The sequence below is a fragment of the Melopsittacus undulatus genome, chromosome 1 (assembly GCF_012275295.1).
Source record: "Melopsittacus undulatus isolate bMelUnd1 chromosome 1, bMelUnd1.mat.Z, whole genome shotgun sequence".
NCBI classification, from domain to species: Eukaryota; Metazoa; Chordata; class Aves; order Psittaciformes; family Psittaculidae; genus Melopsittacus; species Melopsittacus undulatus.
This window is the reverse complement of record NC_047527.1, coordinates 119198968-119226639: the sequence shown is the minus strand read 5'-3', so window position 1 is coordinate 119226639 and position 27672 is coordinate 119198968. Positions and strand designations below refer to the sequence as shown.

At 37.2% G+C, this 27672-nt stretch overlaps 1 protein-coding gene across 1 annotated transcript in view; it reads right to left on the bottom strand.

Moving 5' to 3' along the window:
* Positions 1-27672, bottom strand: part of ITGA8 (integrin subunit alpha 8) — a 109730-nt gene that overhangs the window by 24980 nt on the left and 57078 nt on the right. The window contains exons 21-26 of the mRNA XM_034066803.1: positions 24685-24777; positions 19040-19119; positions 15209-15289; positions 9903-10008; positions 7872-8030; positions 2541-2666 (exon numbers count right to left, since the gene is read on the bottom strand). Of these exons, the coding sequence (XP_033922694.1) occupies positions 2541-2666; positions 7872-8030; positions 9903-10008; positions 15209-15289; positions 19040-19119; positions 24685-24777 (645 nt within the window). The remainder of the gene's footprint in view (positions 1-2540; positions 2667-7871; positions 8031-9902; positions 10009-15208; positions 15290-19039; positions 19120-24684; positions 24778-27672) is intronic.

Genomic DNA, 27672 nt, shown 5'->3' with positions numbered 1-27672 from the left:
AGTTACTGTTTGATTCATGAGGAAGGCTCAGGTTTTAATTGATTCACATTTTTATAACAGAGGTCTGTAAGAGAATCCTTCCCTTACAGATGCTTTATTGACACTCATCACAGAAGGTCTTGTGACCTTGAAAGCAAAACCAAGTTTTCACAAGTATGTTCCTTTGGGACAGTGAGAATGGCTGCATTACCAAAGCCCATACTTCAGGAAATGAGATGATAATGTATGTATTCCCTAAAGGAATATATACACAGCTTTATACATAGCTTTCCCCACAAATCCAAATCTCTGTTTTATCACAAGTTAAGTAGAAGATGTGTGCTTACTCAGTGTTTTCTGCCTGAAAAATGAAACTGCAAACCCTGGAACTTGCAATTCTAAACTTTTTTTTTCTCTAATGAATATTTCAAAGTATCTGTTTATTTGGCTTTTCATAGTTAAACATTCTCCAACCAGATTTATTTATCTTGCAGGAAAGAGGAGAGCTGTTTTCATTAATCATAGTAGTCAAAAACACGTATCAACTAAATAAATCATTAATATGCAGAAAAGTCTACTTCTGGCTGACATTTTAGGACCTGAACACATATTTCTATTATTCTTAGTAATACATTTAGCCTGTAGTGATTTTCACAACACTGTAACATTAGAACTAATGGAAAAGAAACCAAATGTTTAATAACCAATATAAACAGAAGTTCTCAGAACACTTTTTCCTCTCTGTGAAAATCCTTTGATGAAAAAAGCTTAAAATTTACAATTAGACAAAAATATAAATTTTAACAAAGAATCACCTTTGGCCAATCATCCATTTTCCAGAGCAACCCTCACTTTTCATGTATACTTCCAATATGGCAAAAAAAAATTTTTTTTTTCTGGATCCATAGTATGCAATGCTGAAGACATTGGGACATGTCTAACACATGAATTAGACACATGTCTAATTGGGACACATGTCTAACTGAACAAATTATATATTGCTTTTCTGTATTGCTTTTCTATGGCCATTCTGGAAAAGTCCTGCTATATATCCAGTGGTAAGCACCGTATCCAACCCTAACCTAATTTGTACTTACTAAAAGCATAGTGCACTAGAAGAGTGCTTATCACAGAGCAAATTTCACATTAGTAAGTACCCAGTTAAATACTATCTGTCTACATCAAGCAGCTGAAAAATCTCTGCTTCCTAGTTTAAGATGCAGGCACAGTACATACTGAAAAACTTTGTTAACCACTTTCAGTTACTGCAGTAATTTCTATGTTGGTAGCACATGAACCTAATCACTGAGAAAGATAAATGATAATTTAGGTATTACTGAAGAATGGATGAAGTGTTCTGTGGTATTAACTGGAATGTCTTCAAAAGTCCAGGCATTTTTCCTGCAGCCCCAGTGGGATCAGATTCTTCCCAGGGTATTAGGCTGATGAAAGAATTACATAGGAATCAACAGTGATTACTGTTTAAAATGGGTTCATCTGTGATTTTGTTTTTAATAACATTATGGTATTCATTACTTTCAGATTCTATCTTCTTCCTGTTAAAAAAATTGCCAAATTAACTTTCAGAAGCAGCATAATTATTCTATTACTCCAGAATACTTAGGTCTGTGAGGTTCTCTTCTTCCTACCAAATTCTAGTGATGTCATGCAATTCAAACATGAGCTTGCATTAAACAGCTTAATATGAGACTGGACAGCATGACAGAAACTCTGCCTGAGGTTTAGGAAAATAGACGGAGAGCACTGACTACATGACCCCAAGGTCAGCAAGCTTGAAAACAGCCTCCAGGCAAGGGGAACTGATACCTGAAGTGCTGAAGTTTTCTAAGAATGGGGCATTGCATGCAGCAATGCAAAAAAACCTAATCTTCTGAAAATACAGCCAAGGTCAAATACTCAGGTACCAGACTGGCTAACCAGAACTAGTTTCATGGGAGAGAGATCTCTGTTCTTTCTCCAGCATTGTCTGTAATGTTTAAAATGCATTTGCCTTGCTCGTGTTACTGTAAGGGGAGAGGGTCTTACCTTTCCACATGAATATAAATACTGACTGGGGGAAACAAATAAATTCCAGAGCATTTACATGTCAGAACTGTTACTTTACATGAAAATGTTCATTTTAAGTGTGAATTATGCTTTATGAAATAGCCAGAATGCTAGAAGTCAAGGTAACAGTAATATAGATACCTTTCAGAAGACTGATTCTGAAATACAATTCCTTAGAAAAAGGTGCATTCTCCAAATCTGTGGTGAAATTCTCTGTGATAAGTGTGCAATTGCAAGACCAGAGAGGTTTCTCTGGAAGCAGCCAGTAGTAGGACAATCAGGAATTTGGCATGCATGACCTTTAATGCAAACCTGTGTCAGACAAAATAGCTAACCTGTGGCTTGGTGATATGTAAAAAGCAGTATTTAAAACTTAGGGCTTAAAAATCACTTAGAAAAATACTTAAAAATCAGTAAATAAATTGCAGTCAAACCAACAGCCACCTTGATAAACTGTATGTGTATTCCCAGTTGATAGTGTTTAGATAGCTCACCAATATTTTTGCAGAGTTTTTCCTGTAAGGTTCTGCCACTGTGACTTCCCTTCTCCTGATGTAATGAGAAATTGTGGAATTATATAAAAAAGCAGCAAGTTCAGGAGTGTCTTGTGGAATAGCAAACTGCAAAGAGAAAAAAAAAATGTGAATGCTAATGACATACTCATGCAATGATTCTAACAGATTTGTTCTCTTCTCAGAGGTCTTGAATTTTGGATTACCACTGTTTTTTCAATTTAACAGCACAGCCATGAGAATATGCTGTCTTCAGCTAGGAGTATGATGAGTAATAGCATAGCAAGATACTGCTTATTTATAACAGATGACATTTTTTCCACTTTTCATTGGTGTTAATTTCATTGCTGTACTTGATTTTATTAGACTCTTTGGGCCAGATTCTGATCCCTAAAACAGGGTAAATTCAAAGCTACTGCACAGAAATCTCGTCATTAGTTCAGATCAGAATCTGTCTATTGAAATATAAGGATTTTACCAGCTTTAGAACATAAAAGAAAAGGAAACCTGAATTCTAGCACTGCAACTTTTGATCATTATTTTTCAAAGATTTCTTTTGGTAACAACTCAACTTTGTATAACATAACAGTTTGTTCTTTTTTATTCTCATATTAAATGTATTCTCTTCAGCATTTCTGTTCTCTGATTAAAAGCTATATTTATTGTTGGCAGTTTGTCTAATTTCTACACAGAGTATTTATGGCTTCTTTCAAGAGGCCTCAGAGAACACCTGGGAATAGAGCTGTTATGAGGGAAAGATAAATTGTAATTCATAACAATCCAATCATGTAAAATCACAACAAAACATATGAGGAAATTTGCAATAAGATCTCAACAGGAATTCACCTTAACATAAATGAGACTATTTTTAAGGGCATAAGATTATAAAGAGCTACACCAGATCCATCTTATCAGTACCTTTAGCCTCTGAACATAAAATATCTTAAATTTCTGAAGAAAATTATGTAATTGTAAGAAATGTTGTACACTAGAGGGAAGAGAACAGCTATAAACACACAAAACCTTCCACACACTAATGTTGTGTAAGTACTAGATTTGGAAAATCTGTACTATTCATCTGATTAAAATTATGAGGTTGAAGAAGGAACCATTTTGATATTCTCTGAGACTTTCAGTCAAAAGCATCCAACAAAGTGAATGATACCAGAATTTATTAACTGATGAAAACCCCTTAGGCAAAAATAAGATGATTTTTTTTTCTACTGCTTAATTAGGTTAACATTGTCTTTTTTCAATAAGGGAATGGTTAACTAGCTAGTGAATCTCTTCCTCTCAATGTGATAACATGTGGGAATTCTCTTTCCAGGATTCTTTCAGCAGCATGTATACACTTCTTTAATGATGACAAATTAAAAGAACCACAACATATTAGTGCACACCATTGAAGAAGCCCTCAATATATGATCACAAGTGATGTATATGTAGATCCATTTGAACACTAGATGGTTTCTATATAAGTCTTTTTTTTTCACAGATCCTAGTCAATCATGTTAACGGATGCATCTGACTCATGTGGTGGATTTTACTGCTATTTTGCTGCTCCTCCAACAGTTATCTCACTCATGGTACTGCAGGGCTCAGCTACTGAGAGCGTGCTATTTGTGTCACCTTGTATTGTCTACCACAGTTGGAAACCACTGCCTATACCTCTGGTATTTGTAGGTACAGGCTCCATAAACTACTTTTTGTCATCAGTCTGGTGAAAAATGCCCAACTCTTTGGGAATATCGGCTCAGGCCAGAAGTCCATCTTCTCATCAGCACTGCCTTTAAACAAATGTGGAAGGAAGAGCTCATTCATACATTCAGGAACAGGACATTAATACACAATGCTCTCTCCTAATAACTTTCAGCTTCCAAATGTTTTCAGTTTAGGGACTTCCTGATCTGCATGATTTTTTTTTCATTTATTAATCTTCACTGGTCTTCTCTTTTGCAAATTTGTCCTGTTTCCTTTTAAAACCATATAAACTTTTAACCCTGACTACTTCCCCTGGCAACAAGTTCCAGATATCTAGTAACTGCCACTACGAACTACCACTTCCTTTTGCTTGTTTTGAATCTGGCTTTACAGGCTTCGTTTGATGCTCCAGTTCCTGTACAGTGAACATGCTGCATTCCTGTGCAGGAGTAGGCAGAGCAGTCAATCCCCACCCACACTCTTCCCACCACTTCTGATCTTGCAGATCACATTTCTGCATAGCCACCTCCTTTCTAGATTAAAGCACCCCAGTGTACTTAGTTCCTCTGTTCCGCATCTTTCATCAGTCCTGCCCCTACTCTTCACACCTTTTGCAAGACTCTTAATTCTATTATCATTTCACATACCTCAGTGCCTTCAGAGAAAGATAAGCTAGGGACTAGGAAGTCCCTAAGTAGGAGTCATCCCATGTGTGCAGAGGTTTGATTTATCTTTGTGGAAGAAACAAAAAAACACAGAGGAAGCCTTTCTACAAGACAAGAAATTCAGCAGTGATGAAGACACTGCTCTAACTGAAACTGAACCATAAAAAGTAATTTCAAGGGGGAAATGCCCAAGCACCCTAAGAGAGCTAGGTTCTGAAACCCAAGAGGAGCCATGCATATAATGTCCTTAGACTTATTTGGGAATTTGAGCCAGCCATCCTGCTGTTTGTACAAAACCTGAAGGAAGCTGTCTCTGTATCTTCTTGCCATCTGAAGCAACAGAGAAGCATGACATGTTTGAAACCTGATTTGTGTATTCATGCTGTTCAGTGCTTTGAAAACTGAATAAGGATGTTTAAATTCTTGCAGTAATGATTGTTCAACTACAGTCATATTCTACTATGACAGATGAAGCAATATTTCATTATTACAGGAAGATTTCTCACAAGCCTCATAAGAATTGAGTCCTGTTTATGTAACAGATGCAACCATTGACAAGGAGAAGGAAGAGCAAACTAAAAAAAAATAAAGCAATAATAACCATCAAAAACACATTGCCTGAAAATGTCCTAAGAATTGTGGCACTATTCTATCTAGCAGCTCTGCCCTCCTGACAGTAATGCTCTTATCTCAGCTTCTTAATCAAAACTTAAAACAGAGCACAGTGACTAGGGAGGGATGAAATCCTTTTCATGTACTTGCAACATGATCTGCTTTAATGTATTTGGTAAACATCAATTTTTGTGTATTCTTGTAAGTATATATTGCAGTTCTGTCTCTTGCAGCTCCTGTGGTTGTGAACAATCCCCTTCACTCGAAAGATGTCTCCACTTTCATCCACTGTACTAAACTCAAACCCCTCTTGGTATGCAAAAGACGTATAGTACTTTTAGCATTTGGAACACAGCTCTCTTGGCAAGATGTTTAACAGGCTACTGGTTAAACTCGAGAAGTGTTGTTTACTCCAGAAGTGTCTGGAATCAGTTATGCTTAATAAATTGGATACCTTGTTTTTGATGGAATAATATGTAGAGCTGTGTTTTGCTAAATCTTCTGACTTGGAGCCAAACCAAGTTCTTTTGGGGGGATCTGCCATCACATAGATCTTAAAACAGGCTTGTAGACACTGCTGTATCAACACTAATTGAGGAGGCTGCTACTAGGCTTCCTGTTGTTACTATTTCCTCCAAATTCTGGTATCTCCAGGTCTGCTACAAAATAAGAACCATGCCCATGGAAGGGGAAGCGATTTGAACAGTAAACAATACCTAAGAATAACACTTTTGAAAAAATAGGCAGAGGAATTTTCTCTTTTTTGCTGTTATGATTAAAATAATTACACAACCATTTCCAAGTAGAAAAACCCAAACCCTGTCATGTTGTTGGCAAAGTTGTAACAATTATGAGTTAATACTGATTAAACCGTAGAACTTTTGTAGACTAGATGAAAGCTTTTATCAAGTGGCAGTATATGAAAACTTCAATTTCTAGAGTATATGCAGAATGCAGAATTCCAGTTGATAGCTTCACTTCATAGGATTTTGAAAGTATGTTCTTTGAAAAATTAAAATCATTAACACTTTAATACAGGTAAAAAATACATAGGCTTCTAAAATGATTCCCATTCTACAGCTTATACTGTCTCATACAATGCTGAACTTAAACATAATATAAAATATCGCATATGATATTAAAACCTGTGGGGAGCCCACAGGGAAGTTCAGGGCCGGAGCATTTGTCCTTCAAGGACAGGATAAGGGACCAGTGCTTGTTCAGCCCAGAGGTGAGAATGCTTTGAGTGGACTGAAGCCGTCGAAGGGAGAAGGTTGTCACAAAAGTGAAGCCAGGTTTTTCACAGAGGTGCTTGGTGGTATGATGACAGGCAATGGGGTAAGTGGAAACAATAAAAGTTCAGACTGAATGTTGGGAAAAACCTTTTCCCTGTGAGGACATTCAAAAAGCATCAAAATTTGCCCAGAGAGGTTTTGCAGCATCTGTTCTTGTTTCTTTTTAAAGATGAGACTGGATAAAGCCCTGAAGAATCTAGTCTGATCTTACAGCTGATCCTGCTTGAGTACGATGTTGGATCAGAGTACTCCTAAGGTCCCTTCAAACCTGAATTAGCATGTGATACTAAAAAAACCAAATGATTATACAAATTATTTGTATCACCATGTAAATTATGTGTATTGGAATAAAAACCTAACATTGTGTTACATCCTTTAAAAATACTGCTACAAAACCTGGTGTCTGCCTGCTGTCTATTAAATAAACAGCTCCAAGAAGTTAATGTCCTTCAATTTAATGATATGATATCATCGGGCTACAAAGGATTTTCCCCACTGCTAAGAGGTTCAGATGTAAGACCTTTTGACAAACAAACCACTGATAGGCTGTATCAGACTCAACTGAAAAGCTATGTGCAACCCTTGACATAACAAAGGTTTATGTCACCTTTGGGAGATCATCCGCTGAGCACCTGATGTGCAGATGACTTTCTGAATTAATGTACTCTTTAGGACACAAGAATTTTTAGGATCTCATGAGAGCTGAAGTATCTTGTGTCAGCTATTCAAAGCCATGTTATAAATGACCCTCAAGGAAAACCCTGCAAATTTCCATTTTAAAAATGATTTTGTGTCTGTGATACTGAATTGAAATACAAGTTTCTCCTGATAAGAAGAGAACAGAAACCAAATGCACGCTGTGCAACACATCTGCCAAACTAGAAACATTGTAGACTATCTATACCTTGCTTCCTACCCAGTTACAATGGTCTCAGGGTAACTGAAAAAAATCCACAAAACTTTCATCCTATTGTGAACTGTAGGCAGAAAAAAATCAAGCAAAGTGCTGACAGGGATGGAAATGAAAGAGGCTGACTTACCTTTATTTGCATTGTATTAATAGGAGAGCTGGTTTGACAGTGCAATGGTCCATGTGTCTGAATATGAAGAATATAAAGAAGAAATTCTTCTCGACTGGACACAGGCCAGCCAACATGGAGAATTGTATTGTTGATGGCACTTGGTCCTATGTTGTGCAGCTGCCAAACAAATATCATCAGTAATTTCCAAGGCAATAAACAACAACAAAAAATACAGCAACCACTACTCAGACATTTTCAAATTCCTGCTGTTCACAGCCTTGAAGTACTTTGAGAAAGATGTATAGATTATTAATACAATTTTATTGATGGATAATCTGTGGCAGATAGGGGAAAAGGACCTCTCTATGTTTGTTACAAAGCCAGTGGCAAATCTAGGAGAACAAACCTTTTCTGTCTGAGCCAGTGTTCAAGAAATACATCACCTTTCCCACGTTTTTCTACATATGAGAAAGCTGAAATTACTTAAAAAGGTATAAAATCCCCAAATCAAAACATACTAGCAAAATACACTATACAAATATATATACAATGAACTTTAACAGAACGTACTTGAAAATAGCTGAAACTTCAGGACATGAAAGAATCGCATTTCAGGGTACAGCAATAGAAGGTATAGCAGAGCTTAAACTAGTTTTTGTGGTTAAGAAAGAACTCTATTTTCAACACTTCTCAGTTCAAACTTCACAAAAAAAGAATAAGGAAGTAGTTTTCCTAAAGAACATCCCCAGACATTATTCTTTTCTGGGAAAATGAATAAAGATAGACATAACAGAAATTAAAAAATCTGGGCTATTAAAAAAGTTTTTATTAGATCAGTTTACAATTTGAAAATATCTAATGGCCACAGGAAATTTGGATATGTGTTAACACTAGGCGTGAGAGCTAAAGAAGCAGAGCACCATGAAGCTTTACTCAAAGTTTCTAGAGATGTTGAGAACCTCCTTTTTTTGAATGTGCAGAATTTTTGTGACTGATAAGCTTTACTTAGAACTGAATAAACCCCACTTGCAATCCTACACCTTCTACAGTAAAGGGTTTTTGAGTGGGTGTTTGGCCTTTTTTATGCTTTGCTGATATCAATAGACCATGAAAGTGGTTTAATCACTGTAACTAACCACTGTAACTATTTCAAGGCATTTTTTAAAATACATTTGAAGTCACATACATAGTTCCACAAACAGACCAAATGCTTGAGACAAGAAGTCTTGTTAGAGAATTTTCAGTTCAGAGAATTATGTTGAGGAGGAATTCACAAATGATATTTTGTATTTTACAGTCTAATTCATTACAGTTTTGTATTTGTCATGCAAATTGAAATCTTAAACTGCTGATTAAGCTCATTGCTTATATTTTCTTGAGTGCTAGTTTGTGAATTATAACCATACGTGAAACACTCTCTTTTACCCCCTATAATAGAAGTCATCCATCAGATTCCAAAGATAGTCTTTATTCCATGAGGTTTATTCGATGCACTTTTTTCTAACCTGAATGCTATTCTTTCAAATGAGGAATCAACCACAGAAAAAAAACCAACAGTACAAGGTAGAAATACATATACTTCAAACATTAAGAGTTATTTTCAACTGAGCATTTTCTGAAGAATGATGTAACAAGTTACATGTGTGTGTAAAGGTTTTTTTTTCAGTTAGCTAAATATTACAGTAAACTTATTTTTTTCCTGTGCACAACACTCACAGCTTTTAATGAGAAACCTGTCAAATAACTGAAAATGTTTGTCATTGATTACAATGAGCCTTTAAGCACTCTTTTTAGTTATTGTCAAACGCCCAAAATGTTTACAGATCCCTTAAATGTCAAAGACAGTCTCCTAGCATAAACTAATATCTCCTTCACTAACATGAACAGATACTGGGGTTGTGAATTCTCAGATTAAATTTGGTCATGTGCTAAAGTCAGAATGCTTACATTTGTGGCTTTACATAGTTTCAGATAAAGACAATAAACCAAATCCATTAGGATTTAAATGGGTGCAGCATGAGGTCCTACAGCAACAAATATAAATCTTACCTCATAAATGTGTTCTACTAAAGGACCAAGTTCTTCTTCTTTTGTAGGTTCCTCTTTGGGTTCCCAGTTGTGAAGTGGCAAAATAATTGTTGGGGGGTGAGACACTCTGTAATATATAAAACAAGTAACTGTTTTCAGTGATCAGCCGTATTACTTGTAGAAAAAAAGTCAAGATCATTAGAGAAACCTGAGCCCTTAAAGGCATTTTATTTGGGCATGCTTATTAGAATTAGGTGAGGTGAACAATACAATGTTTCCATAAAGTACTACCAAGTCCTTACAGACTATTGAGGATGTGTGCATTTAGTTTCATACTTCCTCTGATGGATGGTCCTTTCCAGACAAAGGAGTGACTCTTTCTCTATTTAAAGAATGCAATCTATCACACATTTACATCATTCTCACTGATGAGATATCTGAATATATTATCCACAAAACTAGAGTAATGATACATAATGTATTCTTTCATTTCCATTTAAAGCCTGTATATGTTTGATGCTGTGCATCTTCCTTCCCTGCAATACATTTTTAGATATTTAACTGCTCTGACTGTAAATTCTATATAACCTCTGTTATTATTCCCTTTAAAACCATTTCAAAGTAATCTATCTCATTTTACAGGCAGAAACTCATGTTTCAATAAATTGAATTAAGAACTAGAGCCTGAAATAGTGCTTCAGGCTTCCCATTTGCTTTGCAAATGAAGTAGCAGCTAAGGCATTCCCTGGAAAACTATTGCAACTCCCAACATGAAAATCAAACATAAATGAACAGTGACTTAATATTTGACACCTTTCTTTCTGCCTGCTATTTTCTTTTTCCTTTTCTTCTCTGTCTGACCTCAAGAAAGGACCAAGTTTCTCCTGTTAACATTTCTGTTTGAATCACAAGCATTTTCTTTCCCATAAAAACTGAAAGTTCCTTGGAGGGGTCCCATTCAGATGCCAGCTTTAACCTTATTCATTTATTGTGAAGCTGGGAAATCTGATCCCAAGAATTTCTTTTGGCATGGTAGGTGAGTTCTGGCACAGACATCTGTCATCTGCTAGTACTGAAAGTAACTCTTGGTGGTAAAACAGTAAGAATTACCTTTTCTTTACAAGGCTCAACAATCATTGTTTTGCTAGTTTCCAGAATCTGTAGCTGAAAGAAAAGCTGTAAAATTTCAGTGTTTGTCCTGCCAAAGCTGAAAGTTTGCTTATGGAAAACTTTTTAAAGAAGAATTGCTAGTGAGGCTTTTTGTTCCCAGCACATAACATTTAACTAAAATGGACTTCAGTCCACCAATATTAATTCACTTTCCCTTGAGTCTCAACAGAGAAAGCACCACTGCAGATTGCCCCTTGAAGTAAAGAACAGAAGGCTGGATGGTTTGGTTGCAAACACTGACGTCTTAAAATATTTCAGGAAGAAACAAACTGTTCTTGCTTCCAGCTTTTATGTCATATACAATGAATGAAATGTGTTATAGAAATGCTTGTAAAGAATACAGCTTCTCAAAGCAGCAAGGGATCCCACAGAAGAACAACTTAATACAATCCAGCTGAAGTACAACTCTTCATGAAATTTAAGGTATCTTGGAGTATCATGCTAACTCTAGATACTTCCTCAGACTTCAAAATACCAGCTGTTTGTACTAACAAGTATGCCAGAGGACAAATTTACAAACCAAGACAAATAATAAAGGAAGTGAAACATATTAATTACAAAGTAATTTCTGATAAGGTACTAAGCCTACTTAGCTTATTATATTTCACAAAAGGATTTGAATTATTAATTGTTGTTGGAGAGCAGGAACAGGTTACAAAAGCCAAGACACAGAGAACCTTAAGCTATTGCAAAAATTTGCAAACCATAAGCTGCACATAGACAAAAAGAATCAGGCATGAGGCTTCAAACCCTAGTGTTTCCTATTACACTCCCTGTGCATTATTTTTCTTATCCACAGAATTAAAAAATGCCAAGTGTAAATGCAGACATCCAATTGAAATGATTATAAAGTATGTAACAACATTTACTTAAAACAATTTTCCAGTTATTTTGATGACCTCTTCTGCTGACATGAAAGTAGCAAAACCAGGACAAATAAAATGAAATCCTCTCTTCTGACTTTTCATATTGCATGTAAATGAGAATATTGTTAACATTTGTATGACTTTAGACAAGAATTTTTCCTAGCCTTTTAGGTGACAATAATAAGTCAAACAAGGCCACTGAAAAATAAGATAAAAGGAAGTATATTCTACAGAAAATGCTTATGTGGGTTATGCAATAAGAATTCTGCCAGCCACAAATCCTCCCAGTACAAATTACTTCCTGTATCCCCCTTTACTCTAGTACTATTTAAAAAGTGGGAAATAACAACTATAATACTCTTGTATTTTTATAGGAAAAAGAGATAAGCAGAATAATCAAATCTTAGTTAACAGAGCAACTGCTCATTGAATGAACTATCTAATGAGTCACCTAGATTTCTTTTGAACAGGATATTGAAGAAGACTTTTTTCTTTCTGATAGATGCAGTATTTGCTCTGGTCCGCTGTGCAAGTATATATGCATGTATACATACACATAATTTGGTAACTACTTACTTTTCTTCAGTAAAATGTACAATGTTTCCAGTCTCACTTTGTGCAACTGTGCAGAACAGCAGGGAAACCAACGCAAGATATTTTCCAGTCCAAATGTGGACCCAGTCTCCCTTTTATTTTTATCTAGGAAATTGTGAGCAAATAGTTCCCTTGGAGCTGTATGCTTTAACATCACTGAGTAATTAGCAAAATCTGTCAACAAAGAATTTGGGAATTTTCCTTTGTACGTTCATGCTATAGTTAATAAGAAAACTAAAAGACTTAAGAGGAAAGGAACTGGAAGTCATTCACTTTAATAAGGCCTCTGTATTTAATGACCTGTTTCTTAGCACTGCAGGCAGCAATTCAAAGCCACTTTTTCCACTTGTGGGCATGCTCTTTTTAAGAACATAGGATGTTTTGGTTATTTCATTCATTTATTTACCTATTTCAGAACTTTTCATTAAAAACAATGCACTGCAGCACAGAGAAAAAATGATGGAAGCAAAAAGTTTCTCCAAAGTTTACAAAGAATACAAAAAGTTTGGAAGATTTTTCTATGAAAGTGATGAGCCACCTCACTGACAGAAAACCCACAACAAACCAAAGAAAAAACCAGAATCCACAGCACTGGAAACAGCCCTTACTCAGAAGTCTTGTGTATGTATCCATAACCATTTCACTGATGCACTGAAACTCCAGGAAGCCCTTAACCTGCGTGTCCACACATGGTAACATCTAGCAGTTGCTGGCTCCTAGCATTCTCTCACACAACTGCAGCCCACCAACTAACCCCTATGATTCCTGTTTCCTCAGCCTCTATCTCTCTTTCTGCATTATCTTCCCACTCATTTTGTATTCACCTCTTTTCGTATGTAGCTCCTTTCTCTAGATCACCACTAACTATGGAAAGTGAAATAATAGTCTTGTTTCTGTTTGTTAAATGTATCATCTTTCAACTGCTCCTTTTCATAAATATAAGCATTAACAAATATCCACAGGTCTTTGAGTGACAGTCCTCTTTTTTTCACCTAACTCTAGCCTCAGGGTTAGCCTTCTTAACGTGGAAAACACTTACAAAAATGTGATGAAAAATACTTTCAAAATCTCCCTGGTTTAGATTGAATCTTAGAGCAGAAAACATGGTCTCTGTGATCTGCAAAATAACTTGACCCTGCTCACGAGAGGCAGTCAAAGTTTTGTCTTAGAAGTGGTACTAATAAATGGATTTTTATAATGTAAGAGACATCTACCCCTCTCGAATCAACCAGCCTCATGGCCTTACTGTAGGAGTGAAGCTGGGCTGTGTACCGCCCTTCTTCCCTTGCAATGCCAAGAATGGTTAAGGTCCAGAGCTGTACTTTGAGAAAGGGAGATGTAGGTAACCCGAGATCCCAGACAAAAAGCATTTTGGGCAATTATTTACTTTAAAAGCACATCCTGCTGACTTCCTCCAGGATGCCAAAATAGAGTCTAGTTCCAAGATTTTACAGGGTAGTCTGAAATTCATGGAATCATAGAATTATAGAATTGTTTAGGTTGGAAAAGGCCTTTAAGATAATTGAATACAACCATTAACCTAGCACTGCCAAGTCCACCACTAAACCATGTCCCTAAGTGCCAGATGTGAATGTCTTTCGAACATCTCCAGGGATGGTGATTCAACCACTTCCTTGGGCACCCTGTTCCAATGCTTGACAACTCTTTCAGTGAAGAAGTTTTTCTTCCTAATATCCAACCTAAACCTCCCCCAAGGTCCCCCCTGAGCCTCCTTTTCTCCAGGCTAACCAACTCCAGTTCCCCCAGTCACTCCTCGTAAAACTTCTGCTCCAGACCCTTCACCAGTTTTTGCTGCCTCTCTCTGAATTCTCCCCAGCACCTCAATGTCTTTCTCCTAATGAGGGTCCCAGAACTGAACACAGTATTGAAGGTGCAGCTTCACCAGTGCTGAGTGCAGGAGGACGATCACTTCCCTAGTCAAGCTGGGCACACTGTTTCTGATATAAGCCAGGATGCTTTTGGCTTTCTTGGCCACCTGGGCACAAACTGGCTCATGTTCAGCTGCAATTATCACCTTATGCATTTTATAGTTTCTGAAACCAAGCTGTATGTGAGAATAGAGATAGAAATCATGTCCTGTGCTTGTTTAGTTTTGGCATCCAATGTGTCAGTGGACAGGCACCTGTTTCAGACAGAAATGTAAGAATCCTATAGCAGTAGCTGACTGACCTCTTGTCATAGCTCATTCCTTTTTAATCCTTTCTCCAAAGGCCTCACCCTACTTCCTCTTACTATATGCCTTGCCATAATGTGTTTCATCCTTCCATGCAGAAGATTCTGCTTTGGTATTCAGAATTAAGTGCCTAAGCAGACCCACACATATATGGCATGAGCAACTTCAACACATAATTTGAATTCTCAGATAAAATGTTGGCTTTGACTGGTGTTATGACCATGTGGGATTCTATATCATACCGCACTTGCACAGATACTCAGTAAATTTATTGGAGTCCATGTGGCTAGTCTAGCCCCACATAACCTGGTAAATCCTTAGTAGCCTCATCCCACAAGTCTAGTAGGGATGACACTAACTGGGAATTCTCAGACGTTCTGGATGGATAAGGTGTTTGAGATTATAATGTTTCAAAAGATTCACTACATGAGAGTATTATATGTGGAAAGATTAAATAAAAAAATAGTTGCTACTGTTATGAATTAAAATTATTAAATACTTACCCTCTAATCTGTACTTGAGCTGCAGCACTGATGTTGATATGAAGGTTAACTAAATTGCTGATGGGATTAATCTTGTTAGAACTGTAAACAAGGGTTGAAAAAGGTTGATTAGCAGAACTCCAGAATGCTATAAATACAGCACTGAATATCACAAGGCCTACAATCAGGAAGCAATGCTATTGGACATATTACAGCACTGGCTTGGTATCACCACTTTTCAGTCTTGTAGGACACTGGTATTTCACTTTGATACTATTTGAGCTCACCACATGTTTAATAATCAACTCAAGCTTCCTTTGAAGAATCCTATGCATGAATATGATGTAAATTTATTTAGCTCAGAATATCATGTAAATTCCTTGTTCAACTTGGCTATCTGTATGCATAGAAGTATCTTAATAGCATACAAGGGTGTTTCATGCATTGGAAGAAGGCAGTGTTAGTGAACAAGATAGGCTTTGTTATGAAAAATATTTGATTTTATGACTCTCCAAACTTGTGACTTCTGCATGACAGTCTTTGAATAAAAAGAACCAAAATAAACTGTTTCTTTACCTTTATTTTCTCTCCTCCCCTATTCAGAGAGTGTTTACAGTCTTAATCCCAATTAACAGTGAAAACAGATTCCTATGCATAAAGCCTAGCGTTCTTACTCATTTTGTTGCCTTATTGCAAATTCTTAAAGGTAGTTTCTCTTACTTCAGAAGGCCATCTCTATATGGGCTATGACTATAGCCCATTCCTATAAGGAAAGTTTTCCAGGTTCATATTCATGAAGATAGTGAAAATAGATAATTACAGATTTAAAGGTTATTTAATTATGGGATTAATGATCCTAAGTTTGGAGGGTTTTTTTCCAAGCAAGTATGGAAGTATTTTCTTGCTTCATGCAGACCAAGTTTTTGTTGCTGTCACAGTTTACTGTTATCACATCTGGGTAGCATCAGTCAAATGGAAACATTCAGAGGAGGCCAGCATTCCCAGCGACTGACTCCTGAGGAGTAAAGGGCAACACTGCTTTGATCCAGGCTTTCTGGTTACAGATTGCTAAAATTAGGAGCAGCTCTAATTTGTCTGTAAACTAATGTAGATTTCCCTCAACTATAATTTGAACTTTTGATATAATCCTCTATACCCATTGCTTTGAGTACAAAAATACAAAAGTTGCTTTAAGTATAAAAATTACTATACCATGAATTTGTTAGAATAAACTGCTCTCCAATTTGTATAATGGTGCTATTTTCCACAATTAAAATACAGATTTTGATCATATATATTATGCATTCAAAACTTATTTGTAGTTTATGGTATTTTGTAGAGAAGAAAATAGTTTAAATAAAAGTGCAGGACATCTCACTTACTTAAGGGGCATATAATTGCCTAGCAAAATCCACATCAGGAAAAGAATCAGATTTCAAGACACTACTCAGCCTCTTGCTTATTTCCTCTAAGGAATGAGCTTCAGTCTTGCAAATCAAAATATTTATTTTCCACTTTATGTTTTGAAGCAAATTAAAGGTCTTTCTTTTGAACAACTTGGACCAGGACACAAATTCAGACATCACCTCTGCTTCACTTTCCTTCCATTTAGGTAATTTCCTGTTTCCACCTTCTGGATTCCTGTTTCCTTTTTCTTTTAAGATTGTTTTACCTGTTCACTAAGGACATAGATAAGCACAAACTGTAGTGCTGCTTAAGAATAAATGTACAAAGCAGTGAGTTTTAACTGTATTGTACATTCTTTATATGCAAAGTTCTACTTTTTTTTTAAGTAAAAACACTGGTGTGTCCTTCAGCATTTTGATACCAGTTTGTGGACACTGTCCTCCCTTTCCATTTTAGTGAATCACACTCATGGAGAAGCATGAAATGTTGCCATTTCCTGACTTACTCCTTAGTACAGCTTTCTCACTTTGTCTACAAAAGTGACCTACCCTCAACTCTTCTTATCTGGGCAGATCTAGCTACCCAAAAATCTCTGAGTATCTCCAATTTCATAGTATGAAAAGGGTAGCGACAAGAGCCTTCAATACCCATTTAAAACTGTATTGCTTGCATTAATGCCCTGACAGTGAACAGTGGTATGGACATGGTACCTGAAAGCTAGACATCCTATCTTGTATCTCTCTCTGGAGGAGCACATACATGATCTCCAGCTCACCAGCCAGACACATGGACAGTCATGAGTGGCAGGGCATGTGGGACAGTATGGCCAAGTATCTGATCCACTGGGCCCCTCCAGTGCTTTGGAAGCATTGGAAGTGGAAGGCAGCTGTATGGAGTCCCCAGCAGCAAGCTGTAGAACTGCTGAAGGGGACAGTGAATGATTTTGAGCCTGGAGGGTCCAGATACTTCAGGCCATCATTCCAGAGATGCAACATAGAGATGTCTCATGATCGAGGGGTGGACTTAAGAGTGATGGTGTATTGAAAATGTGGGATCTGGGCATGACGTGAATGGTATGGAATAAGGGGTGGATAATGTCATGGTTTGAGCACGTTTTGAGGGTGTTTTTGTTCAAGGTTTTTTCCAGCCAGGTGGAGGAGGGGAGTCCGGGAGGAAGGAGAGACAGGACACCTGACCCAGGCTAGTCAATGAGGTATTCCATACCATAGCACGTGATGCCCAGGATGCATACTGGGAAAGAGAAAGCTGGAGGGGTAGAGCTCTAGAGGAAAATGGAGGAGGGAGCATGTGGTGCTCGGCCAGGCAGGGTGGAGTGAGTTATGGGTCGGTGGCTGGTGGGGTGTTGTATTCTTTTCACTTGCTGTTTGCTGTATCATTATCATTTGTAGTAGTAAATGGCAGTAGGGGTTTTGTGTTATGCCTTAGCAATTAAACCGTTCTTATCTCAATCTGCGGGGGCTACATTCTTTGGATTCTCCTTCCTAACTCTCCGGGAGTTGGGGGACTTGGTTCAAACCAACACACACATGGAGAGGGATGAGGCCTGACCCAGCACCTCATTTTCTCCTGTGGCACTGTTGTGTCCTTTCTGAATTCCTGCACTTCCCTTTCTTCAAGGGTTACATTATGAAAACATGACTTAAACATTTTAAATGTCTCAGTTATTTACCACAGTGAACATGATCAAGGCCCTCATTAAAGCCAGACATTAGCATTTAAGTCTCTGTGTGGGGGACAGGAGGGCACAGCAGGAACTCTGGTGTGCATTTGTGGAGGACAGATGGAGCAAAAGCCTTGCCACCTACTGAAGAAGTTTGTTCTTGCTGTTACTCTAGAGCATCCTGTACTGTGTTTTTCTTTGTCCCTGTGGAGGAAGTACTGCTTGCTGTATTCTCCAGCAGTAATATTTCAGTCCAACAAATGTGAAGGAAACTAATGGAAAAACAACACAGGTTCACCTGAAACCATCAAACTGAAACTGTTTTCTCTCTTCATGCCAATAAATCTGTTGAGCACATTTTATCTGCTTTCCTTCTATTTTCTGAACTATTGTGAAGAAGTGGCATGTCTTTTTATTTTCAGAGCATGATACATTTTTTAAATATGTATTTTTTAAATACAGAACTTTGTTACAAGGTGGCCACTGTTCATTTATTCTGAAGTGGAAAACAAAGGCAAATTTGGCAAATGTGTAGAAGATGCTTGGATCACTGACTAAAATCAGTTAATCTGAATTTTAACAAAATAAAATCCTCAGAATAACTCTAAGACTAAATAATAAAAGCTAACAAGGTTCCAACTCTACAAAACTTCCTGAAGAAAGCTACTATAGGAAAGCTTGTGACATAACTTCTGACACTAAAGTGATCTTAGACATTAAACTTCAGATATCTATAGGAATTCAGAATTTGATAAACATCTAACCTTTTTATTTGCAGCTCAAAATTGATGCTGAAATCTGCATTTTCAAAATGCTGAACGGAAAATCGAATGCCTGTAGAGAACTGAGAGAAATAAAACAGCAGGTTACTAACAATGGTTGATCTCTCCATATCAAGAAAGCAGTACTGTTCAACATTTCATTTCACAGACCTGTATAGAATACTGCTGCTTTTTAAAATTAGCATGAAGTAATATCTCCTAGTTGTTTTCAGGAAGAAATACCATCCTGCCAGTGTATATCACCAGATGGAAAATTTGGCTGGACAGAGGAAAGATCAAGAGCAACAGAGAAGCATGCTCCCAAGAACACAGTGGTGGGCCCTTTTTCATCCAGATAGTCTTTGCGTTACTTTGCCAAGTCAAAAGAAAGTAATAGCGGTCTGGCACCTCCCATCCCTGCCTCCATCCGTGCATGCCTTTATCCATGTCTCCAAGGCTTCCTGCTCCTTCTGTTATCCCTGTAACTGCGACATATGAGCTGCATGTTTTAGGTGTTGCGGAGCTGACTGATGACTTGTTTTTCTTGAGCAGCAGTTCAATAGCTTAGTTTGATTTGGTTTGAGTTTTTCGTTGCAGTTCAGTTAAGAGGAATACAACTTCAAAGTATTTGCAGGTCAGCTTGTCACCTTTGTAGTCATTACACTTGTAGTCATACACTTGCATTGTATGACTACAGAAGGTAGAGGGTAAAACACAGTTCCCCAAACTGAAGGTGATAAGTGCTACCTTGTGTTTATGCAGACCTTGCTTCCTTCCTCTGGTAATTTCCATTTGCTTTGCAAATGGGCATAGAGTAAAGCAAAACAAGTTAATTCATAAGAGAGAATGAACTTGAGGTCTAACTGAAAGAGGAATACACAATAACATATGGTGGGATCTCTGTAAGTCTCTTGCCATACATATTACAGGCCTGGTATCTAACTGGCATGGGAGCAGTAGGAGATGCCATCTGCCCTCAGTGTTAAACTAATAAAATTGTACTGCAATGTTTAAATTAATATTTTTAATTGTCTCATTTCAACTGCATGTCTTTTAAATCTTGGCATTTTTGTAATGTAAGTTTTGCATTGAGACTGTCAGCAAAGTCTACTGTCTGCAATCTTGTACCACTTCTCACTCCCTCCCTTATGGCCTGATGGTAGAATTTCCTGACAGACAACTTGCATGCTGTGCTTTCATTTCTTTAAAAAGGATGGTTACATATAGTCATATTCTTCATGTGGAGAAACAATCTTCCTGAGAAATTCATCAAAAGGCATTAGGAAATGAGGACATCGTTCCTTCATCTCTGCCAGTATCTGACTTGATTATGGGGGAGGGTGGAAGAACAAAAACAAAGAAAAGCTGTCTGCTTGGCACATTTTCCTTAACATACTTGGGGTAGCGCTGCCAGCAACAGATCAGGACACAACAACGCAGAGTCTTATGTTTGGGACCTACATTCAACATCTCTGAAGAGAAGCCATTTTCCTCTGCGGGTGTCATTTCAGATGTTTAATTAATTCCTTTTTCCCAAGCTTTTAATTTTCATTTAGTTCTCCTTCTTTCCTCCCTTGCAGTGGTGCATCACTGATTTTTCATCCATCTCCAGAACAGGACTTAGCTAACGTTTTAATTACTGCTTTCAGTTGTCCTATGCTGAAAGCAATACTGCTATCATAAAAGAAATAGCAAATTCAAATCTTTGAATTCTAACCATTTAAAGGATATAGCTATAGCTAAGCTCTCTTTTTAGAAGTTAAATTGATAAAATTAAAAGATAATGCTCATTCAATTAAACAGAAGCTGAATAGCTGACTTGCAATGGATAAGTTGTTTTTTTGAGACCACTTTTGGAGATGACTTTAACAACTGTACTGATATTTCATTCACCTTCAAAAATAAAAAGATTTTTTTAATCTCTGTGACAAAAATTTCTAAATATTCAACTTGGCATTTATTCAACTTGGCATTTCTCTCACTGCTTTTACTAATCAGTTTGTATAAATTTGTTTCTACTTATAGCAAAAACAAAAAAGATTTGATGAACCTAAGATAAAATTTTCCTCAGATAGAGCAGACATGAACTGCAGTTTTGATGATCTGTTATACCCCTGAGTCTTAATCCCTTACATAATACTGAAATACACTCCTACTGTACAAGTCTAATAAGTTGCAGATGTTGCCTTTGTATGATGGTATGACTTTGTTAATGTCAAGTGGCCCTTGACTCTGCCACTAATAATGGGGCAAAGACGTCCACATGCCCTTGCTGAAAACACACTGACGTCAAAGGAGCTGAATTTGCTTGAGCTTGTAACTTAACAATCACTCAACCTCCTTATTTTAGTAGGCCAATCATTTTATCAGATAGTTTAATTTTGTTTAAAATTTTCCAAGTGAAGATAGTTTAATTAAAATTGCATTATTTTCCACATCAGTAGCATCATGTATCTTTGAAATACATGTAATTTCTGCTTTAGTGCTAAGCTTTAATCTGTTATTATGTGTGACAGTACCTATGAGTACATTGGGAAAGAGAAGGCTAGCTTTTTTTGAAGTGTCTTTCATATGCAATCACTTTGGTACATACCAAGAAATAGGCAAGACCTTACAAGTCTCCCAGTCTTCTAAACTTATTGCTATTAATTTCCAAATTGTTCTACCAGCACTTGTGAGAAACGTACATCTCACTTTCAAAGGCTGCTGAACAGGCATTAGGAATTTTGTCAGTCTGATCCATTTCATTGTCATAAATAAGCATTTTGAGCACTCTTTGCCAGTGAAATGGTATCCAACATTTAGTTTGCGTTCTGGGCCATATGGTATTGTGATATACCTTCCCAAAGTCAGAGATACACCAATTTTGATGTCAATAACCCTTTTTGAAGATGTGTAGAGCCAGACTCTGTAACCTGCTGCAGTAATATCCCATGTGTTATATCACAAAATCCGACACAACACTTGTACTCAGAAGTTGATCTTAAAGAGTTCAAGAATTCTAGGATTTCAGGGTGCTGAAAAGTCATTAGGGTGACTCAATAGTTAAGAGTTTTAGGAATGTTTGATTGTGACCTAACCCTCCTTTCCCATTCCCTCACAACTTCCACAGAGTCCCTTTCTGAACAAGTATTTTGAGAATAACTGATCTCCTGCCAGAGCAGAATTGTTTTGCAAAACTGGAAGTGGATCAGAGCGACCCTTTGTGATTTATGCAATAAAGGGCTGGTATTTCACTTTTGGAAGTACACTTGCCATCATAAACACATTTGGACTGAAAAAGCTCAAGTCCTTTCACCTTTACTAAGCTTCCAGGAGAGCTGTTTTCAAAGGTAAAGTTATGCTTTAAGCTTTCACTCATTCTACTCAAGCACTTTTGCCAACTGGCTTTGTAATGCTCTGTCTTTGTATGCCTTAATTTTAAGCGCTGGATTCTTTTGTATGTAAGACAGAATATGCTTCAACATGCTAAAACCCCTGCTGTTTTATTATGCTTCTTCCGTCTCTATGAAGCATTTTGCTTAACAATATTTGGTAACAGCGCATTTATGGGAGCCATAGAGCCGATCCTAAAAAAAACCAGGATTAGTTATGCTGTGAGACTTCATAAGGAGACAGATGAGAGTAGTACTGCTTTAGTGACCATCAAATAGCATTCCTGAAGTCGTCACACTGCCAGCATTTTGGGTCAAGGATGATGTAGAAACAGGGCTTTGAATTCAGAGGGAGGAGTGTGAAAGGCCGTAGTCTAATACTGCCACATTCAGATCTTTGCTTTGCTTATGTTTATGACAATATGCACACTGGAAAGATATGGTCCTAGCTTGGTATACAATGTCAGTGTCTTTTGGGTTTAGTCTTCCTTTTCTTTTCCAAACCCATGGGTTTCTATGCTCTCCTCCCCCCCTGCCACTGCATTCTGATCATCCACAAGATTCTTGTCCACTTCAGTCTGTATCCTGAGAATTTGCTACTGCTATGAGACTAACCAGGAAACTACTAGGCAGATAACCCAGATCTGGTTTTCTGGTACAAGAAATTATTTGACTTGACTTGGAATATATCTAGTGCTTCAGCCTATCATTGCCTCCCATCATCCCATTAAGACAACTCCATTCTTCAGAAAGGTTTTTAACTACTATTACTTTTTAGGAGTTTCATTTAGTAGAATAAACCAAAATCTACAAAACCTTTTTGCTCTCTTCTCTATGTCCTTCCTAGAAAATGTTTACAGTACCAGCTTCAGACTTTTAGTTCACCATAGTTCAACAGAGAACAATCCTCACCAGGCAGGTTCCTTCTCCCAGTAGGTTCATTGCTTGGAGTTAATATTTCAATAGTTTTTAGCTTCTTATAATCCCAAAGAGTCTCTCTGGGACTGCTCATGACAATCAAAATAGACTGTATGAGACACCTGGTCCCACACTCATTTTAAAAAGCTCCATGATTGATCTGAAGCTAACCCTATGATCCAAAACAAGTTTATTCTAGTCCCAGCCTCCTATGACCCAATTTGTTCTTACTATTGAGGGTCAGGCAGGAAATGCTTCAAGATCACAAGAGGCCAGAAGAACACTTTCTTTGTAGAAAGGCTGAAGAGTGAAATATTGATCTTCCATAGGACAAATCTTAATTTAGCAGGATTTTGAAAAAGCCTCAGGTCCATCCAATACGAAATGCAAACTGTGGTAGTTTTCAATTAAAAGCCCCAGGTCCATCCTGGGGTCCATCCAACATGAAATGCAAACTGTGGTAGCTTTCAATTAAAAGCTCTTGTTTATTCTTCATGTATGTTCATGTTGACTGCTTAGATTTTATTAGGATAGCTTTTTATCTAGGTATAAAAGTTGGATTATCTGGGTTTAGTTAAATATTCATAGCATTTACGAATTTATGAGCAGCACTAGAATTCCTCTGGAAGGGGCTCCATAGCCCAACATTAACGGATTCAGCACTTCTGGGATTGCCCTGTTTTGTCATGAAATAGAAGTGATAACAGCTGTGGAAGGGGTAGCACTTTTTTCATCTCCAAACCTACCTGTTGTCCATTGTCAGTTATTATTCAATTCCACTTTTGTCTAAAAACGAGGCTACCAATGTTCCATCTGATGTGTAGCATGATATATGAGAAAATGTCTTAGGAAAATGTTTAGAATGACATTAATAACTTGAAAGAAAACTTGATTCCAACCATATTTTCACATATATATAAATCATGATATAAACTGGTAAGACAACTCTTGTGCACTCAAGATAATAATCAGGCAAAGCAGCTGTCATTTACTATACATATCATAAGTAGAAAGAATACTAAAAGGGAGAAATAAACAGATCACATTATAGATTGAGATTCTCTCTTCATTATACTAGTGCAACTTCTCTGACTTAAATTGAGCCACTCATTTTCTTTATAGTAAATGAAATAAAACACAGGCTTTAACATCACTAAACTTTCAGAACACCAAATTGTTAGTTTTTCAGAAGCACAGTTCTTCCTCTTACTACACTGCCAATTTCCCATCCAAGTAAATAATTTGCTTTACATGCTGCTTACTGGGACACATTCTGCTAATTGAGTAGTTTTCCATTTTCTCCCCTCTAAAATTCAATTAGGTAAAAATCAGTAAATGCATCCGTTTTTTCCTTACGTTTGTGCCAGCCACCATGGGGTTCCCAAGATCACAAACCACCATTCTAGTTTCATTTTCCATCTTGTAATCACAGCTCAATACACGCAGGGCCTATAATTAAAGAACACCAATATGGAGGTCAGAGATCACAGTGAAATGTATCCGGTTGGGAAAGTGATGTCTTTTTGTCTGTGACATGTCTTTTGATTTCAGACACCTGCTCAGTGCACTAGCAAAACATTTAGTTGGTTATTGTCAGACAATGGGAGAAAACTGATGCCAGGGAAAAACAAACAGGAAAGTTTCCCAGTACCTTAAGAACCATGATGAGATCACTCTATTCCTAGTTTTAATATACTGTTTTGTTGTTGTGAATCATTCCTATAGCCCTGATGACTCAACAGAGACAAAAAGAACAGGCCAAACTGGGTGAGAAGAATAGGCCTTATATTAATTGCCGTAGTTGTTATCATCCATCACAAGTCTCTACAGACTGAATTTCTGGCATCGGCAGAACTTTATTATGGACCAAGTCTAAAACTTTATTTTCCAGCATGTGGTAAAGTACTTAGAATATTAAATACTTTTGTAAAAACATAAACTGTTACCTGTGTCTAGAATTCAGCAACAAAGGAGATTATAGATTTTCACATTATCAGAAATTAAAGAATTTTTTGCTTACAGCAATAAGTGCAATTTAACTGTTTTTCCAGCAACTCTTCATTCAAAGTCCAGTTTGTATCTAACATTTCTCAGGCAGTTTTGTTCAGTAACTTTGAGGATACACTCATATAATTTCATTCTAAAGCTCTTAATGTTAAATGTATCCTTTTTTTTTTAACCCTTCAGTCTTTATCATTAGTTGTTATCATCTGTGGCAAAACAGACTGTATAAAAGGAGAAACGGCCACAAATAGTGCAAGTTAGGAGATACAGAGTAAGACAAAGCAACAAAACATTTGCTTATTTTTCTGTTTTCCTCTTCAGCATATTCAATAAAAGAAAATACTTCTACATCTGTGCAGAAGTAAACCAGCTTTGTAAAAGCAGGATGCAGCTAGTTGTTGTTATAAGGCTCTCTCACTACCTTTCCTCTCATTTGTGATTCTTACAGATTAAACAATATGTGTAAGGTCATGCTCTTTATATAAAAAGGCCTGAGAAATCTACAGACCACTGACTAGTGACTAATTCTTATCTGTAAAAGTCAGCATGGACATGCTGACCTTATAATTTCCTGAGATTAAAGGAAAAGATATGGCATGTACTAAAAGGAGCCCATGTGAAGCATGCCCTCAGTCATTATGCCTCATTGTATACTGACACTTTTAACAGTTTACTGGGAGGAAATAAAGTTTGTTACACAGCATGTCCAATGCACTAATAGCCTTTTCAAGACTCTCTAGGGCTGGGAGGGAGGAATTTTTGCACTCATTCCAGCTGGTTAAATAGAGGTGGGAAGCAACACATGGGAGAAAAGAGGGCATTAGTACAGCTGAAACCACACTTGTTTGGAAAACTGCTCATTTTAGCATGATGTGTGGGTTTATAGTTTTGTTTTTGTTTGGTGGTGTATGTTGAAATTGAGGTCTAAATATTAGAAAATATAAATCCATCTAAATTTAACATTTGGCACTTTATTAATACTGGATCATAGACCAGCACAGACAGCAAATCAGCCCTTATCCCATAGGTTTTGTCCCTCAAAGTCTGAGCAAATAGATATTTGTGAGTAGGTTTTCCCCAATTTAGAGGTTATGCCCTTAGACTGAAAACGATAAATGGCACAGAATATATATGACCAGCATCACAAAAGCTAATTTGTGCAGCATAAAGATGTGACAAAGAGTCAGATGTGATAGAATTTCTTCAATACTGAGATTTATTGCCTTTTTTTTCATTCACTGCTCACCTTTTTGAGGTGGTTAAGTACAAAACAGGAAAATTAAAACCAGGCAAGAAGCAAGCAAGAACAGAGACTTATATACCTAGCATTGTCAGTAAGGGTGAGTTCATATGGAACTCAGCCAGATGGAAGGCTTTGCCACAAAACCCTTCTACCTGCCACTGGTAGCAATTTATATTTTTATAGCAACACATGGTCTTTTTTGGCAGAAGCAAACCCCCAACAATTAACACATGTGCTCCCAGGGTGCATTTTAACTGGAAAATGATTGGATGCTTTAAGTAATCCAGGCAGCCTACAAACTTGAAACTCTTTCTGGTGGTCTTAGCGATGAATTACTAATTGATGCCAGAATAGTTAAGCACAACAGGCTGCAGAATAAAGACATCTCCTCCCTCTCCTTGATCAACACTTTCCAATTTTATTTGCCGAGGAAAAGTGGATGGATAATGTATGAGGAGTCAGAAACTAGCCTCTCATCTAGCTGAGGTATGAAGAACTAGTATTTGTCCTCACAAGATTCAAACCATATCTCATCTAGTCAGCTACCATGGACTTATTGTAAGAATTCTCAGGTAAGACAAGAATGTTTCAGGTCTTCTCCTATTTTAAGAGAGTGTTATGCTTTAGTTCAGGAAGGCATGAGGATAATGGCTCAGCGCTTATCCACTGCAATATAAATCTGGTTGTGATCTGCAGTTTCTAGCCTGAGCAGAAACAGTTATGCCAAAATACATCGTGTATTTGGTGTGGAACAGATACCTTTCAGGGCTTTGTATTTGCCTGACCTACTTCTTCTAACTATTCCATGAGAATCTGGGTTCCAGCCATTGTTACTAAGGCAGAATTGTGGGGTTCAATATGGGGAACTCTTTCACTGGGCAAAGGATTAGCACACAGTATTCAAGCAATGGTTTGGGGTTCAAACACACAGTCTTCCTATTGTAGTGTAAGAATATACCATACAGCATGTATATACTGTCTCTGGATCTACTGCTGGCCATGGAAATATGAGGCAATATAATATGTGGTTATAGTTTTTCTATTGCAGCTAATCTCTGTAACTCCACACCTAATACATATGGACAGTTACTACGAGC